Genomic DNA, 18,879 nt, shown 5'->3' with positions numbered 1-18,879 from the left:
TAAGCCCCTACCTGTGAACTTGAGCCTGCAGGGTAGAGCAATCTTAGGGAGATTTGCATCCTGGAGATTCTGAGGTCTGTGTGTTTGGTCCTGGGGTTTAGAATCAAGGTTAGGAGCCCTAAAGGAAATGAAGGAAGCAGTAGAGGCTTTTTTGGAGGTGGAAACCTGGCTGGACAAAAACTAGGGCAGAAAACAGCTGCCCTGAGAGTGAGGACAGGATAGTGAGTCCCTACCACATCTCTGGTCTGTGAGTGGACCTAGTGGTGGGGGTGGTGAGAGGGAGGCACTGAAGTAGGGTAGAAGAGAGTGAGGAGCTCAGATGATGAGAGTCGTTACCCTTTTCTGGGACCCCAAGTCTTCTGAGCCATTCCTCTGCCCTCAGCTGCTGGCCTGGGCTCATCGTACCCCACAGCCCCACTTGAACTCTAAGCAGGGTTTGGGGATTTGGAGCTTGCAGCTTTGACCCAAGCCCCTCTCGGTCCTCAGACCAGGCTGGATGCAGACCTTGGGGAAGGGGACACAAAGACCCAGATGGCTGCAAATCCGAGATGTGGGTCTCCACCTACAATTCCAGTCCTCTGGGTGAAGGTCTTGGCTTGGTGAGCTCCTGAGAGAATCTGATTACTGTGTGACGACCTCTGGGGTGGCCTAGGTGCAGAGGAGTGCTGCACTGGTACCTGGGATGAGGGATAAGGGAGGTACACATGGCCGACTTCAGCCCTAAACCATGATGATGAATTCAGCTCTAACATACTCTCTCACCAGACTGAGGTCCTGAGAGGGGGAGAGGAGCTGTGCTTATTCACACCTACCTTAGCTGCAGTGTTAGCAGGCCCATTACCTCTCTAGGATAGGCACCTGGAGTAGACATCCTAGGTGTGGGTGTTGCAAGAGTCTGGAAATTCCCTCATTGGAAAGGGCCACATTTCCTTCAGCTTCAGGCCTGTTTGCTCCTGCCTGGTGGGGTTTCCAGGGCAGCAGATGCTCCCCGCTTGGCAGGCAAGAGCCAGGGAGGGATATGGCGGGAATTGCAGCTCAAGGGCTAGGCGAGTCCTGGAATAGGATTGGAGTGGGCTGGGGCCCATGGGCCTGTATATCCAACAAGGGTCAAAGGGCCTGGGCGTGTTGCTGCTCCTGGGTTCCCAGTTGAGCACTGACCTCTCTAGGAATGAGATGCCTTGTGGACTGTGCAGCTGTTACTGAAGGAGCTACTCAGTTTCTGGGAGTCATAAATATGCAAAATGTGTGTACCTAGTGTAGTTACATGCATTTGTTAATGTGTAGCTCTACCTAGGGTTAGGGTTAGAGTTAGGATTATGCTTAGAACAACATTGATGTTGTGGTTCCAGATTGTATAGGACTGGAATCATGGTGATGATAAAGTAGGATTTGGAATTGGGTTTGTGGTTCCTGTTGACAGAACTAGGTATATCTTAGATGAAGATTGTGTTAGGGTTCGAGTAGGGGACTGCTTGCATTTAGGACTTGGATTAAGATGATTGAGGAGATCTTAACCCAAATCCTAAATGATCTTAATCCAAAGATATAAATTTTGTGTTGGAGGTTGTTTTTAAGCTTTCTTTCCTTTTTTTTTTTTTTTTTTTTTCTGAGACAGGGTCTCACTCTGTTGCTCAGGCTGGAATGCAGTAGCTCAGTCTCAGTTCACTGCAACCTTCCATTCCCAGATTCAAGCTATTCTCCAGCCTCAGCCTCCTGAGTAGCTGGGACTACAGATGTGAGCCACCACACCCAGTTATTTATTTTATTTTTTGTAGAAAGGGGGTTTCACCATATTGCCCAGGCTGGTTTTGAACTCTTGAGCTCAAAGCAATCTGCCTGCCTCAGCCCCCACAAAGTACTGGGATTACAGGTGTGAGCCCCTGCACCCGGCCCAGTTTTAAGCTTTCAAGATAGTCCAGAGAGGTACTTAGGCTTCTGTGTAACGTGTGGTATTGATCTGATATAGATGACAAGTTGTTGGCTGTTTTCCAGAACCTCCACAGTTGAGGGGTACAGAGCGGCCCCTGCAGCTATGATCCAACTAGGGGAGGTAGGCATTCAGCTCCTGGGGAGAGGGCAGATCAGTTTTCTATTTCAATCTTATTTGGCCATGTAAACATTTTTGGATCACACCCACCAGCATTATCTGTCTGGGTACAGTTGTTCCAGGGTCTTATTTGAAAAACTATGGTTTAGAGGTTTCTTTGGGAATGGGGTTGGAGTTGGGTCTAGAGGTATGGTCGATAGGAATGGGATTGTGGTTAACATGAAGTTTAGGCTAGAGCTACACATGAGGTCACGTCTTATGTATGGGTTTTGTAACTGGGGAACCAGGACCTGGTTCTTCATGGTTTCCCAAGGATAACCTGGACTGGGTGTGTCTACCTGGTTTGTTCTTCCCTGGTGTCTGCTATGTCAAAGAGTCTGAGAGTCAGGACTCTGCAAGGATGGAGGCAGCAGTAAATTGGGGGCCCTCGAGGTGTTGGGTGTGTAGGGGAAGGATAGGGCTGCTGAAGAGGGCAGTGGACTCTCTTCCTGACCCTGACATTCTTTAAGAGCACACAACCACATTGTTGAGACCAGGGGTATGCGCATGAATCCAAAACTATCCTATTAGACAGAAATGACAAACCAGAGTTTAAAGGAGAGATGAGCCTGGTCTGAGGTAGCCTAGAGAATTTATGGAGGAGAGGGGCTTTGCAGGATGGATTTTGACTGCATGTGTGCCTGTGGGTCTGTGAGATGGGTTCTGTGTGCAAACCTGTCTTGTGTCTGCGTGTGTCTTTGTGCCCGTGTCTGCTTGAGCATGTCTGATGCAGGGTGTTCATGAGTCCATGTGAGTGTGTCCTCCTTGATGCATTTGTGTTTACTCTGAACTAATTTCTGAGTGGTACAGTTGATTTGTGTCTTTTTCTGTGTGTATCTGAGTGACGGGATGTCTGTGTCCATGTGTCTTTGGCTGTGAGTGTGATTCTTCCCTGGCCTCTCACTGTATCTTCCCCCTCCCCTGACATACCCCAGCTGCTAGCACTATTTACCGCAAGGAGGGCTTCCCTTCCCGCCATCTGGATTCCCATGGATCAGGCTGCCCACCCAGGGACATGCCTCTATGGCCTTTGTAGTAGGCCTGACCTTGAAAGTGATACACTCTGGAAATCCCCTAATATGCTACTTGCCTGGCCACTAGCTGAGTGTTTATAGTGGAGGAGAAGGACAAGGCAGGAAAGGGGGGCAATTGGCAGCACCCACCCCTCCTTCTGGAAACAGGATCTTTCTGGCCCCTTCCCAGGCCCCCCTCTTACTTCCCATACTCTCCCAGGGTCCCAGCCTCACTGTCTCTTCTGGGCATGAGAATGCACAGACGTCTGCAAGCCTGGTCAGCCCTGTCAGACATCTAGTCCTTTGTGTCCCCAAGCACTTTACATGCCTGCATTGTGCTTACCTCTCATATTCCCACCTGAGCTCAAGGAAGTCCTTCCTTCTCTTCTGTCCCTGCAGTGGACACAGGGACCGTTCTGGCCCTTCCATCTATGACAGACCTGGCCCAGACCATGGGCTCCAGAGCCCAGGCGGAGCATTTGGCCTTGGTTGGCTGGTTAAGCAGCAGAGGCCCAGCCACCTCCCACATGGTGCAGGAAACAGTGTCTCCATGGAGTCTGTTCCTGTGCTCATCCTGTCTTCCTTGCCCTCCCTGCCTGGGCTGCAGTGAACAGGTACAGAAGTGAAGCGGCCACGGTCCCTGTCCTCAACAACTCAGCGTTGAACAACAGTGATGTTGTGGAGAAGCCACTCTCCTCTCACTGCTGGTGGTCAGTTGCCTGAAATTTCCTCCAGCCAATTCTGAAGTGCCCTTCTGGAAAGCCCAAGAGAAGAGCTCTAGAAGATCACGGCTATTCCCCATTACGTGATGTTACCTGAGTGTGCCAGAGGTGAACCCAAAGATCCCAAACAAACACTGATGTACTTCTAGCATCTACCCCCAAATCCGAAGTAGTAAATTCTTTTTTTTCTTTTTGAGACAGAGTCTGCCTCTGTTGCCTAGGATGGAGTGCAGTGGCACAATCTTGATCTCAGCTCACTTCAACCTCTGCCTCTTGGGTTCAAGCGATTTTCCTGCTTCAGCTTCCTGAGTAACTGGGATTATAGGTGTGCAATACCATGCCTGGCTAATTTTTGTATTTTTAATAGAGATGGAGGTTTCACCACGTTGGCCAGGCTAGTCTCAAACTCCTGACCTCAATTGATCCACCCGCCTTGGACTCCCAAAGTGCTGGGATTACAGGCATGAGCCACTGTGCCTGGCCTTAAGTAGTAAATTCTTAAGTTTATACTCTACATGCAAATTTTGCTTCTTGTCTCTCTTCACCCTGGGGAAGATATAAGGTGGAGTTGTGTTGGGGTTATGGGATGGGATGAGCAAAGCTTCATCCGCCACCAGCATCCTGCATGAATCATAGGCTCTGACCCTGACTTCTCTTAGCTCTCAACTTTGCTGAGAACTCATAATGCTGAAGGTATCAATTCCAGCTTATCCTGAAGGTATCAGTTCCAGCTCATCTTTGTCATGGGACTTTAGTTAGCAGCATAAGCCCATGTTCCAAGCAAGTAGGAGCCTGTGGGGAACCATGGGAGGGACCTGCTCCACCCTAAACCAGGATGTGTGCACACTAACCCCTGGCTTCCTACCTGACGCTGCTGTGACACTCCTAAGTCCATTCCCTTCGTTCTGGGCCTCCCTCTATTCTAGCTGTGTGGCTGCCTGCCCAACTCCCACCGGGCAGGGAGGATGTGCCTGTCACAAGACCTCCTTTGATTTTTGGGATGCTTTAGGAAAACACCACTTGAATGCTGGTTCAGCAGGCTTGGACCTTGTGCCTCTCTGCCCTGGGGACCATCTATAGGCTGGGCCTCCATCCTTTAGGCACAGAATCAGCATTCAGAACAGGGACATATCTATGCTTCTTCCCAACCTGGCTCTTCTGTATCCAAGCAGTGGACACATTGTGCTAAACGCTGGGGTCCTATCAGAGGAAACAAGTCCTGCCACCTCCTCCTCCTAGTGATGGGATGGTGAGCGATCCTGAGTTTCCTTAGGAACCAGGGTTATCCAACTGTCCCTCAAAACATGTCATAAAGAAGTCACAGTGCTTCCTGCTCTTTCTCTAGCTCTTGGCTCCTCTGTGGTAGGTCAGAAGGGGAATGCAGAGATGCCACCTCCTGAGGGATAATAACTGTCCAAAATCGAGATCCCTCCCGTCTTCTCAGGGCAGCTTCTTTGTCTTCCTGCTTCCCAATCCTCTTCTCCCACCCATATAACCTCCCTGATCCCTCACTGAGCACTAGGATGCCACCCCTGACCTGTTTCTCCATCTCCAGCCCCGTGCTCTTGCTCAGGCTCCATGCATTTAGAGCTTTTTTCTGTGATCTCTCCTGCTGGTACAGTGTTCCAAGAGTACCTGCTGCACAGATATCAGCAGCAGCTTTGATCTCCTTTTCACCTAGCTATGCATTCACAACCAACTGCTTGGGACCTAATAGAAACATTCCACGGTAACTTCCAGAATGCCTTTCCACCTCCAGCTTTCCAGCTTTGGTTCCCATATCGTTCTCCCTTCTCACAGACACGATCCCTTCCCAGCTCCTCACTCATCCCTCTGGGTCTGTGCCCACACTTCCTTATATGTGGAGGAATTCTTTCTTCTCCTAATCCATGAAGTCCTCTCTCATTAACTCTACCTTCTCTCTACCATCAGTGAAGTTCTGTATTTTTAGCCAAAGCCAGCCTGTAACTTGGGGACTTGTTCCCATTCCTTCCCTTCTGCACCACAACATTGTTCCAGCAGTTCTCCCCTTGAGCTCCTGCATCATTAATTTATCCATCTCAACTGGATGTTTTCCGTTAACATCCACCATGCTATGTCTCTAGTCTTTTTTGAAAAGCCCTTTTGGGTTCTAATGCTTCATATTTTTGCATCTTTGTTTGAACAGACCTCCTTGAGAAACTTATATTACCCTTTCTAACACTAACTGATGTCTTTCAATTCTCTCTTTGTCTCTCTCTCTCTTTTTTTTTTTTTGAGATGGAGTTTTGCTCTTGTCACCCAGGCTGGAATGCAATGGCATGATCTTGGCTTCCTGCAACCTCTGGCTCTTGGGTTCAAGTGATTCTCCTGCCTCAGCCTCCTGAGTAGCTGAGATTACAGGTGTGGGATTGGATTACTGGCTAATTTTTGTATTTTTTGTAAAGATGGGATTTCACCATGTTGGCCAGGCTGGTCTTGAACTCCTGACCTCAGGTGATCCACCTGCCTCAGCCTCTCAAAGTGCTGGGATTACAGGTGTGAGTCACTGCACCTGGCCGTCCATTCTCTCTTGAATCCACTCCAAGTCACACCTTAATCTCCACCATTCACCTGAGGCTGCTCCTCTTAAGGTCATGAATGATCTCAGTGTTGCTAAATCCAACACTCTTCATCTTGCTTGGCTCATTGGCAACTTTTCATGCAGTTGATCTCTTCTGGAAAAACTTTCTTGTTTGGCTTCCAGTATTCCGCACTCATCTTGTTTTCCTTCTGTTTGTCTGGCTACTGCTTGTCAGTTTCCTCTGTTTACTAGTCCCTCCTTTACTTTCCAGTTTCTTAACGTAGAAGAGTCTCAGGTCCCACTCCTTTAGATGTCTCCATTTATAGTTAGTTGTTTGGTGTGTTATCCAGTTTTATGGTGCTCTTTCTCTCTCTCTCTCTTTCTCTCTCTCTCTCTCTCTCTGTATTATCTGAAGCCAGGACCCTCCCTGAGGACCATCAGGCTTCTGTGTTGAGGATAGACTGTTGGGCGAATGGTCTCAGGATGAAATGGGGAGATTAGTTATGATGCTACTGGAGTAATGGTAGCAATACAGACGGTGAGAAGTGGGCATTTTCTCGATGTGTGCTTGGTGGTAGAGATAACAGGATTTACTGACAATTTGGATGTAGACTGTTAGGAAAAAAAAATCAAGGATAACTCCACTGTTTTTGTCCTAAATAACTGGAAAGATGGAGCTGCCATTAACTGAGGTGAGAAATGTTGTGATTAGAGTGGATTTGGTATGTGTGATCGAGTGGTGGTGAAGGGCAGAAAACAAGTTCATTTATTTTTGTATGGCTTGAGATGAATATTGGACTTCCAAGTTTATAATTTAACTAGGTAATATGGGAGCGATAATAGACTGTCTACCCCATGGGATCATGAGCTCTACTGGGGCAAGGCCTGTGTCATGTTCATTGTTGTGTTTAGCATAGTACTTGGCACATTATAAGTGCTCAAATATTTAATTGTTGGCAACTTTTTAAAAAAATTTTAGATGGAGTTTCACTCTTGTTGCCCAGGCTGGAGTGCAATTGCTTGATCTTGGCTCACTGCAACCTCCGCCTTCCAGGTTCAAGTGATTCTCCTGCCTCGGCCTCCTGAGTAGCTGGGATTACAGGCACATGCCACCATACCCGGCTAATTTTGTATTTTTAGTAGAGATGGGGTTTCTCCATGTTGGCCAGGCTGGTCTTGAATCAAAGTAATTTTTATTGTAGGTTCCTCCTCACCAGCTGATTATTTCCTCCCATGGCACTACCACACACCTCATAGCCCCATTACAGTGATCAATACTTTGTCTGCCTGCACAGCCCTGACTTTGGATTCAACTAATGTAAGGTCTTACTATGCATTGGCCACTCACCTAGGTCCTGGAGTTATGAGACAGTGGAAAATATTCTGGTGGGGTGGATGCTAAATGTTCATAAATCAAGCATGACCTTTAACTTCATGCACTCCAGACAAGGGCTTTTCTTCTTTGATGTGGAATGGAGACCCACCTGAAATGTAAGTTAAAGCTCCTTCCCTAGACAGGAAGGACTTTTTAGCCTGACTCACACCTTCCCTTACGACAATACAGTGGAGACAAGGAGCAGACAGACAACATATTGCTGAGACATATAGAGTGTATTTCCGGTGGCGCCCTGCCCCACCTGCACATTTATTTATGGAAATGACAATACTAGTCCTCTAGAGGGATGCACCAGTGGGGGGACTACAAACTCTTTTTCATGGCTCTACACCTTCTCCTTGAGCAGACCAATGTTTCTATCTGAACTGACGGTCAGGAGCTAGGGTAGGTGCCCTGGTTGGGTGACACAAGCCACTCGAGGACAGTGCCAAGGGCAATGGCGGGGGTGGCCCAAGGCTGAGGCAGAGCTAGGTTGTCTGGAGCATAGCTGGAGCTTATTTTCTAGGGACTGGGGACCATCCAAGAAGGCTAGGCCCACCAGCTTCTCAGCAGGACAAGATTGGACCTTGGAGTGCCTTGGTGGCTTCTCTGTCTTACTTCTCCCCACAGGGTTCTTGGCTGGAGCCGGGCTCTTTGCAACATTTTCTTTTCTGGTTTTGGCCACTTTTGCAGCAGCTGAGAACATGGAGTCCTCATGCCCTTTGCCTTTCGTCTTGGGGTTAATACACTGCAGACAAGATTTAATTTTATTTCTCAAGCTAGACTCTGGAAGGCTGGGCCTTTTGGGAGTATGGGATGACATCACCTGCCCATGCAAAACCTGGCCTTGCAAAGTTTGGCCCTGCAAAGGCTTACTCTGAGTTGGTAGGCTTAGGAAAGGCTGACCCTGTGAAGCCTGGGGCACCACAGTCTGGGCATTCTCAGGAATCCTCACTAGTTCAAAGATTGCATTTATCTTAGTTTGACGGTCTTGCAGGTCATTCTCAGATTCTTTCCCCCTAGGGACTCCTGTAGGTAGCTGTGGGAGCTTAAGCTGAGGGTGATGCTGGGGGCTGTGTTGACAGGGATCTGCAACATGAAAGCTATGGCTCCATCGCCAGGAGCCTCGGGGTGTCTTGTTTGGAAGCATCCCTGCTGGCCTCTGGTTTTCAGCAGGGCATCTTCCTTCTCTGGTTGAGGAGAGCCCTAACCCTGTATCCCCTTCTCCATGGTCCCTGGCTGCTTTGGTTTCCTCTAGGTCCTCTCTCTTTCCTGCTAACATGGGGATATGGGCTGGGTCGTTGCTTTTGCTAGGGCTTTGAGGCTGAGGGCCCCAGGGTTCCTCCACACTGGGGTTTTTCACATTGGCCTCCACCTGAGCACAAAGCACATGGGCCTCTGTCATGTCCCCACTGGGTTGTGAGATCTTGGAGACCCAGTGGGCAGAACTTTGGGGTACTGGTTTTGAATTAGATTGCTTTTGGTTCTGCTGCACTGCCTTCCACTCACTGGTCAGCTGTTCTTTAAGGTGGACCCTTTCTGGATTGGGGGCGGAAGTGTCTGGTGGGATGGGAAGTTCCTGGAGCAATGTCTCCCCTTGGTGGTTTAGGCTTTCAAGAGACTCCTGTGTGAATATGTTCTCAGGAACTGCAGCACTTTGTTCCCTGGACTCCTTGCTCTTATGGGAATTCCCAATTGTATCTCTAGGAACTTTTTTCTCAGGTGGAAGTTTAGTTTGGTCAAGATATGTGTCTGGAGTGAGTGGGGGCTAGCAGGATGTGTCCAGCTTTCTAGAGGCAGCGTCTCCATTGTTCCTTTTACTGGCACTGCAGGCTGGAACTCTTCTGCAACGTCTATACAAGTCTTGTTGTTGTCTTGAGGGCATGGCCCAAGACTTATACAATGATCTTCAAATGAAATCATCTGAGTCGGAGGCTCTGCTGGGATTTCCACAGGCCCGGGCACCATCTCTGTGATGACAGATTGGCTAGTGAGAGTGCCCTGGAGAGTGCCACATAATGCAGAGCAGGCAGCCCCGACAGGAAGGCCAGATACTTGTGCCGTAAAGTTGTCTCCAGTTTCTCAATGGCTTCCCTGGACAAGACTCGGAGCAGCTTAGGGTGTTCAGTGGCAGTACATGGTAAGGCCTGTTGCTGCTGATCAAGGGCCATTGGCATCCAGGGCATAACTTTGTGATGTAGGTCAGGGTCACTTGCTGTCTGCAGTTCCAGGAGCCGGCTTTCTGGAATGCAGGGAAAAGGAGCCACTGCCAGGCCCCCAGAAATTCTGCAGTCCCAGGACCTACGTACACAGGCAGGGATCTTGCCCTGGTGGATCTGTCCACATTTGGAGTCAATGTGGTTCTGCAGTATTGCCTTGACCTGGGTTAACAAGTGTGGCGTGGGGATGGACACTGGGGCCACAATGGGTGATGGCACATCACAAGCCCTGTTGGCCTCTAGAGCTGCAGGCTGGGGGATGCTCACATTGGCTAGGGCTGTGCTGCTGCAGGACAAAGTCTGCTGGTCAGTGGATGTAAGGAGCAACTGGATGGACTGCTGGATCATCTGAGACAGGCCCCAGCGACGGTGAATCAACTGTTTCTGGATGTGGAATTCCAGCAGGTTCCGGGCATGCTCCGGGAAGAGTAGTTCCCTGGTGAGGACTGAGATGGACTTCCCTGGCTGGGAAGTTGTCATGGTCTCAGGAGACTGAGCTTTGCCACAGGGCTCATGCTGCATGGGGCACTGGGTGTGCTGAGACATCTGGAGGAGAGCTGGCAAGCCCCACTGAAGCTGGAGCTGCCTCTGTAGCAGGTGCCACTCCAAGGCTTCACGCTCTGCCAGAGTCAGAAATGGGACATTGATCTGAGCTCGTTGATGGTCAGATAGAGAAACCCAATTTGGGAAAAGTGGGGAAGAGGGTGGGGCTGACTGGGGTGGAGTTTTAGGCAGTAGTTTGGGGGAGGAGAGCTTGTTGAAGAGAAAAGGATCCTTCAGGGAGGGCTTGGGGACATTTTCATTCTTGGAGAGGCCTTGAGAGCCCATGAAAGTCGGCCCCTCCTTTGGTTCTGTATTCAGGGACTCACTGTGCAGAGAAGGGAGCTCACAGAATAGCTGGCTGCATTTCTGCTGCAGATCACTCCCTGAGTCATTGTCTTGTCCCCCAGACAGTGGATCGGGGCAACTTAGGGCCTTAAGGACTGGAGAGGGCAAGGCTAGAGCCACAGGGTTTGGGCTTTGCTGACAGTGGTGTCTTTGCTCTGGGTTCATAACAGTTCATTCAGAAACCCAGAAGGTCTGGATGGGCTGGCCAGCCACACATGAACACCAGGTCTGGTGGGAAATGATCTCAAATCTATGAAGAGAGACCTGAGAAGTATTATTCAGGTTGAAAGAAAGTGGCTGGTCATTTCCAGGCTGGTAATACAATGGTGGGTTTGGCATAAGCTGCCTCAGGGACTCCTCCACACGTCTGGGGAGCCCCCACTTCTGGAAATGCATCCATTTTTTAACATGTGCCTCAAGAAGCCTCAGGACTTCAGGACTGAGGAATGGCAGGTGGGCAGCAAGGACCATATGCAAGGCCATTGGATGCATTGGATTCAGGGTTTCTGGGTTCAGGGACAACAAGGAGACCTGGGAATTCAAGTGATGCTGGCCTTGGTTCCCCTGGACAAGGCTGGGGTTGCTCTGCATCATCTCCTCCTGGTTCAGTGGAGTCCCTGGCTCCTCAAGCCTTGAAGAAACCATCATGTTTGGGCCCCGGAGCACATCTTGCACTAGAAATTCCTGCCCTAGCCGGAGGTGATCAGTCAAGTAATCTTGGATGCTGTTTGTACCTGATGACTGGGCAGCTGACTGGGTTAAAGATTTCTGATCCATTAATTGTGACAGTGTTGGGGTTACAGATATCAGTGAAAGCTCTCTGGTGTGCCGGGAACAAAACTCCAGCCTCTGATCTAAAGACATACTAGAAACAGACAGCATCTCTAGGCAAGAGGAGCCCTGCAATGGCCCTGATAAAGTCAGGGAGATCTGGTTGTTCTCACTCGCCAGCAATTGCTGAATCTCCAGAGCCACAGAATTACAGATTTGGCAGCAGGGATCTGCACACAGGATTCACTGCACACTTCCCTCCGGAGGAAGCCAGCACTGGCTGGGAAGGGATATGTGTCAAAATTAATGATGGAGTGACATCTGCCTTCTCGGAAGAGTGTGGGCTGGAGTTGGCACTCTCCTTTCCCAGTCCTGAAAATCCTGGGGCCTGTACCCTCTTGTTGTCTACCTCTCTGCTTTTCTTCCTAAGAAAATGCCATTTGGCAAGGTGTGGTGGGCTGGGCTGACGCTCTGGAGCTTATTGGGCAAGGCTTCAGACAACCCATGGGAAGGCATGGCCCTCAGAGAGGGCTGGGAGCTGGGGTCAATCCCTGTTGACCTTGTTGAAAGCTGAGCTAGGAGAGTGGAGCCAGGCAGTTAGCTGATGGGGGATCACCAAGAACATCACCAGTTAGAACCCAGACTAGTCTCATTTGAGGCTAAGAAACCCAAAGCCTATATTCAGTATTTCCAAGCTATGGAAAATGAGGTCCTCATGGGATTTCTGCATTCTGGGGTATTTACTCCTAATTTATGCCCAGCATCTCTTGGGAACCAATCTTATTCTCTAGAGGTCTTAAAGAGTGGATAAAATGATAGATCCCTGTCTAAGGAGTGTCCTAAGCACTGACTTCCCTAAAGACTGAACTGGAGGAGGTCATGTCAGGAGAGTCTATCCAGAGTCGGCTATTTTCCCCTGAAAGGGTATAGCTGTAAAAAGAATAAGACAAGGATGATTTCTTTATTCAAAACCCATTCTGTTAACTGGGTAACTTATCTCATGGCTGAGTGCAGTTCCACGTAATATATTTTATGAATTATGCACTAGTAAAATCCTGAATTGTAGAACTGCTCTTACCCTAGCACAGAGCTGAACTGGGCGGCTTGTCCCTCCTGAGACATCTGAACCCAGAAACCCTGGGCACTCTTGACTGCAAGCCCTCTCAACCAGTGTCCCTGCTTCCACTGTGTATGTCTCCCTCCTAGCCCTTATCATAGGCTGGGCTGGTTGTTGATAGACTGCAAAGAGCAATAGATCACCTTTTAATGACAGAGAGCAGCTTCTGTGGCTTCTCAGCTTCTTCCTGGGAAAGTCTCCTGGCTGAGGAATGAGGAGACAGTGTTATACGGCCTGGGATAATTTCATAGGCATCCTATAGGAAGCTGAATAGTAAGGCCTTTGACTCTCATCAAGAAAAGACTACAATCCTGAGAAGTCAGTACTCTAAGGCATGTTTGAGAACAGCATCACTGTAACATGATGTCCCATATCTAATTTCATTTGATTTTTACAACCACAATGAGTCAGGATTGTCAGTGTTTTGCTCAGTTTATGGATAAGAATGAGAGATGAAATGACTTCCAAAGGGTCATAAAACTAGTAAATTATGCAATTAAGAACATCGGCTCTACTTTCTTAATTCTTGATTTCCAGGGCATTGAGGTACACAATTTTGGAACATTCCCAAGTTATGATTTCCCACCCATGGAAGTTTCAGTCTGGGGGATTGGAGTATTCAGTGTCAGAGCACTTGGCTCTTGGCTCCAGGGGTTATAGAGGGACAAGATTCATGGGAAACTCACCCGCAGTGGAAGGGAGTCAGAGGAAAGATTAGGACTTTACCTGTTGATGTTGCATCTCTAGCCCTTTGCCTCACTTTTTTTAAAAGACAAAAACATTAGAATGTGAAGCTGGAACACCATTTTATTTTTCATGTCCAAAATGAGATAAAACATACATGTATTTTCCACTCCCTTTCTATATATCTATCTGTATTTTATACACTCTCCTGGATTTCCTTTGCCTCTTCCACCTTTTTATTCCATTTTCCTTCTCTGATTATTTCTGATTCACTTGGAGGCTTTTCCAAACTCTATACCTCCCATCTGATTCCCAGAGAAGTCCTGCTGGATACTGAGGATGACACAGGAGGAAAAGCAGAATGACAAAAGGGTAAGTAGTTCTAACAACCGCAGGGCTTCCGCTTAGGAAGCCCACCAACCAGAAAAATCCCCCATATTGAGAGATCTTCCAAGATCCAGCAAGATAGACTCCATATTATCTAGTTCTCAACCCAAGCCAAATAGAGAGGTTCTTGACTTTTCAATCAGAGTATGTTGTGGGAAGGGCCTAGTAAGGAATATAGTCTCTGAGAAGAAAAGTATTACACAAATTTAGCTGAAGATATGCTATAAAAATTGTGCAGTAGGGATTATGAGGAGGGACACTAAGAACTTATAAGCTTCTCATCTGAGGCTTAATTAGTTCAGTTGGAATCATAGTGTTGCCCTACCCGGCAGCAGCACCTTTTAGCTTCCAAATGCAATTCATGGTGGCTCCTTTTCACTTGCCAGATAATTAGAATAATGATGAAGATGGAGCCATAGGTGTATAAGGGATATCCAACATCCCACAGAAAAAAAGTAGGGCTCAACATGGTCTAAACCTCGTTCGCATGAGATCAGCCATCCCTGTATCTCGGCATTTAGGGTTCTGGTGCCTAATGACTCCCAGTGCTAGGCCTTGTCATGTCCACCTCACAGAGGATGGAACTAGGCCACCAGACTGCATCACAAAGCCCTCCTGTTCCATAAGGCACATGTAGTAGGGAAGCTTATGTGGTGATTCAGTCTGTAGATGAGATACCAGCCCGATGGCTCAGCTCTCTCCTTCACAACTGTGTGGTCACCCGTCCTCAGAAAACTGAGTGCTTTGGCACACAGGGCACCTTATGAGAAGGAGTGGTTAGGCCAGAGGAACCTCCACTAACTCTCCCACTTGTTTTGGAAATATACCTGAGAAGCACACATGAATTTAGGGAGGGTGGAGTCTGGTTATGGCTTGGAAATGCAGAGCTTTGACGTTTCAGGCAATGGGTGATTGGTAACAGACGGGCAGGAAGGGGACCATGGCTGATGTGGTAGGGTAGTAGGGAAAGGCCAAGGTGGCTGTATCAATCCAGTCTTGCAGATGGGTAGGGAGAGACTGTAAATGCTGCCTTCCATGGAGGCACATTAATGCTCAGGGAGATGGAGACCTGCAGAGATGGGTTAGCGGCCAATTCTGATTGTGGGTCACAAATGACTAGTTGCTGTTTGTGGTTGGATGTATGCTGTTTGCCTGAGGAGATTTTGTTTGTTTGTTTGTTATTTTCTCAAATCTGGATTTTGTAAATTTTTAGGCAGGGAATGGCATGTGTTTTCCAATTCAGCTTCAGGACCTGTTACTTCTATAGCCAGATGATTGATTTACCTGCTTAGCTTCTGTAGATACTGTGACATGCCTCCAATACCTCAGTATTTCTGAATTTCCTTGGGAGAGTCTTGCTCTGGTAATGGTGGTCTCAAGCCAAGAAACCCTTGGGCTCAAAATCTCTGAAGAGGCTATTTGATCCTTTCTCAGTATCCAGTCCACCCAGCAGATGTGGTAAGCACCCAATATGTGCTTGACCCTAAGCTGGGGAGTGTTGAGGGTACAAAGACATTTGAGCCACATTGGCTTTCTGCTCTCGAGATGCTTAAAAATGTAGTTTCAAAGACAAGACTAATTCATACAAAGCAAGAGCCAACAGTCAGTACAAATAGACTTACATACTCATTTTCAAGGCTCTAGCCACAAACATTCCATTTCAGAAAAGAGAAATCATAGTGAGGATAGTGGTCGTCAGAGAGGGATCCTGGGTAGTTGAAGTTAAGTTTAAAAGTGCAGGCCATGGGCAAAAGGACTATTCCTGGTGGGAGAAAAACTTACCAGCTCATGCATAAACTAGGAAATGGGCCATGGAGTTCATTTGGCAATAAGAAATGCAATCTATCTCTAGCAGAAGTGCGGAAGAGTAGACTGGAGAGCAATTGTTGGAAAGATTGGAGTATTAGGGATAGAGGCCTCTTGATGGAGGGAGGGCCTTTGTATCTATTTTATTTCAATCCCTAAGACTATTTTTTAAAAAAGTAAACATACTTATACACGGCACCAAATTTAAAAGGCAGAAGAGGTATATAGCTGTATCTTTGGCACCCTTGTCTCCTCCTATTTTTCTTACTCATCGATCTCTCTTTTAAAAAAATGTTTTATTTTATTTTTATTTTGTATGGTTACATAGTAGGTGTATATATTTATGGGGTATATGAGATATTTTGATACAGGCATATGATGCATAATGATCACATCAGGGTAAATGGGGTATCCCTCACTTCAAGTATTTATCATTTCTTTGTGTTACAAACATTTCAATTATACTTCTAGTTATTTGAAAATGTACAATAAATTATTGTTGACTGTAACCACCCTGTTGTGCTATTAAATACTAGGTCTTATTTATTCTATCTAACTATATATATCTATGTGTGTATATATATATATTTTTTTTTTTGAGACAGAGTCTTGCTCTATCACCCAGGCTGGAGTGCAATGGCGCAATCTTGGCTTACTGCAGCCTCCGCCTTCCAGGTTGAAGCAATTCACCTGTCTCAGCCTCCTGAGTAGCTGAGATTACAGGTGTGCGGCACCATGCCCGGTAATTTTTATATTTTTAATAGAGACGGGGTTTCACCAAGTTGCAGGCTGCTCTTGAACTCCCGACCTAGTGATCTGCCCACCTCAGCCTCCCAAAGTGCTGGGATTACAGGTGTGAGCCACCGTGCCCAGCCTGTAACTATATTTTTGTATACATTAACCATTCACTCTTCTCCCACCCAACCCCCCCACCCCCACCCTTCTCAGCCTCTGGTAACCATCATTCTATTCTCTATCTCCGTGAGTTTAATTGTTTTAATTTTTAGCTTCCACAAATGAGTGAGAACATGCAAAATTATTTTGCTATGCCTGGCTTATTTCATTTAATGTAATGTTCTTCAGTTCCATCCATGTTGTTGGAAATGACAGGATTTCATTCTTTTTTATGGCTGAATAGCACTCCATTGTGTATATTTACCACATTTTCTTTATGCATTCGTCTGTTGATGGACATTTAGTTTGCCTCCAAATCTTGGCTATTGTGTAAACATGGGAGTGCAGACATCTCTTCAATACACTGATTTCCTTTCTTTCGGTTATATGCCTAGCAGTGGTATTGCTGGATCATATAGTAGTTATATTTTTAGTGATTTTTTTTGAGACAGGTTTTTGCTTTGTTATCCAGGCTGGAGTGCAGTAGTGTGATCATAGCTCACTGCAAGTCTCAGCCACTGCAAGGACTCAAGTGATCTTCCTGCCTCAGCTTCCCAGGTAGTTGGGACCACAGACATGCACCACCACACTCAGGTAATTTTTAAATTTTTATTTATTTATTTATTTTTGTAGTGATGAGGTCTCACTTTGTTGCCCAGGTTGGTGTTGAACTCCTAGGGTCAGGTCATCCTCCCACCTCAGCCTCCTAAAATGTTGGGATTTCAGGTGTGAGCCTATTTTTAGTTCTTTTCGGAACCTCCATACTGTTCTCCATAGTAGCTGTATTAATTTACATTCCCACCGACAGTGTACAAGGGTTCTCTTTTCTCCACATCCTTGCCAGGATTCATTATTGCCTGTCTTTTGAATAAAAATCATTTTAGCTGGAGTGAGGTGATATCTCAGTGTAGTTTTAATTTGCATTTCTCTGATCACTGATGTTGAGCACCTGTTTGCAATTTGTATGTCTTCTTTTGAGAAATGTCTATTCAGATCTTTTGCCCATTTTTCAATAGGATTATTAGTTTTTTTTTGCCTAATGAGTTGTTTGAGCTCCTTATATGTTCTGGTTTTTAATCCCTTGTCAGATGAATAGTTTGCAAATGTATTTTCTCCCATTCTGGGGTTGTCTCTTCACTTTGTTGATTTTTTCCTTGGCTGTGCAGAAGCTTTTTAACTTGACATGATCCTATTTGTCCACTTTTGCTTTGGCCGTCTGTGCTTGCGGGGTATTGCTCAAGAAATCTTTGGCCCCAGACCAATTTCCAATACTCATGTATCTTTCAGAATTAATTTAGCATTGGAAGCATAAATAAATTGACATATTTTCTTCATAAATGGAAACATGCTTGATACTATTTTCCCTTTTCTTATTTTACTTAATAATTATTATGAACATCTCTTCTGCATATAATTTTCTGTAATGTTTGTACAGTCTTCTTTGGCAAAACTATAACATGACGTATTTTCAATCCTATATCCATGGATAGTTCTTTAAAGATTTTTGTTCTACCAAATAACGCTGACATGAACCTTATGCATGTAAGTTCTTGTACACTGGTATGAGCATATAATAGGAGAAATTCCTAAGAGTTGAATTAATGGGTCAAAAGGGTATGTGTATTTTAAATGTTGATATTGCATAGTGACTACCAATTGTATGAATTTGCACTCTCACCAAAACTCTGTAAGGGGCCTCTCTTCCTATGCTTGTTGACTCAATATTATCAAATTTTTTATCTTTGTTGATATGAGAAGTGAAAAATTGTATTTTATATATTTATAAATTTGTTTGAAGGTATGATAATCACCTTTTTGTTTCTTTTCTGTGATATATCTCTTCCTATCCTTAGCTCACAGATTATTGGGCAAAAAATCATTTGTTGATTTGTAAGTGTTTTTTAATATTAAGAAATTAATTCTGTATGTGTACATCAGAAATATTTTTTCTCAGTTTGTCATTTGATATTTATGATGAGTTTTTGCTACACATAAATTTTTGCATTTTATGTAGTTGAATTTATTAGCCTCTTATTTTATGGCTTCTATTTTTTTTTTTCGGAGTCTCACTGCGTTGCCAGGCTGGATTGCGGTGATGCCATTATGGCTTACTGCAACCTCAATCTCCTGGGCTCAAGTGATCTTCCCATCTCAGCCTCCCTAGTAGCTGGGACCACAGGCACATGTCACCATACCTGGCTAATTTTTAATTTTTTCTTTTTTTTTTTTTGTAGAGATGGGGATCTCCCTGTGTTGCCTAGGATGGTCTTGAACCCTTGGTCTCAAGAAATCCTCCTGCCTCAGCCCTCCAAAGTGCTGTGATTACAGGCATGTACTAGTGTGCCCTGCCATGGCTTCTGTGTTTTAAGTCACAC

The 18,879-nt window shown here is 46.3% G+C and overlaps 2 protein-coding genes across 5 annotated transcripts in view; one reads left to right on the top strand and one right to left on the bottom strand.

The window, feature by feature from the left end:
- Window positions 1–18,879, top strand: part of LOC105724567 (BET1 homolog) — a 115,604-nt gene that overhangs the window by 43,185 nt on the left and 53,540 nt on the right. For 3 of the 4 annotated variants that reach the window (XR_010344070.1, XR_010344071.1, XR_010344072.1), the window contains exon 3: window positions 16,977–17,098. The gene's annotated coding sequence lies outside the window, so the exon portion shown is untranslated. Of the gene's footprint in view, window positions 1–13,555; window positions 13,790–16,976; window positions 17,099–18,879 lie in introns of those variants that run through there. The other variant, XR_010344073.1, reaches the window with a different exon arrangement.
- Window positions 8,139–14,273, bottom strand: SPATA31F1 (SPATA31 subfamily F member 1). The gene is given in 6 exon segments (XM_064380431.1): window positions 8,139–9,412; window positions 9,415–9,732; window positions 9,735–11,896; window positions 12,877–12,937; window positions 13,460–13,498; window positions 14,123–14,273. Coding segments are annotated over 6 exon segments (4,005 nt in total).

This window comes from Aotus nancymaae, unplaced genomic scaffold, assembly GCF_030222135.1.
Source record: "Aotus nancymaae isolate 86718 unplaced genomic scaffold, 86718_ANA_hifiasm-v0.15.2.pri h1tg000003l, whole genome shotgun sequence".
Classification (NCBI taxonomy): Eukaryota; Metazoa; Chordata; class Mammalia; order Primates; family Aotidae; genus Aotus; species Aotus nancymaae.
This window is presented reverse-complemented; position numbering and strand designations above follow the sequence as displayed.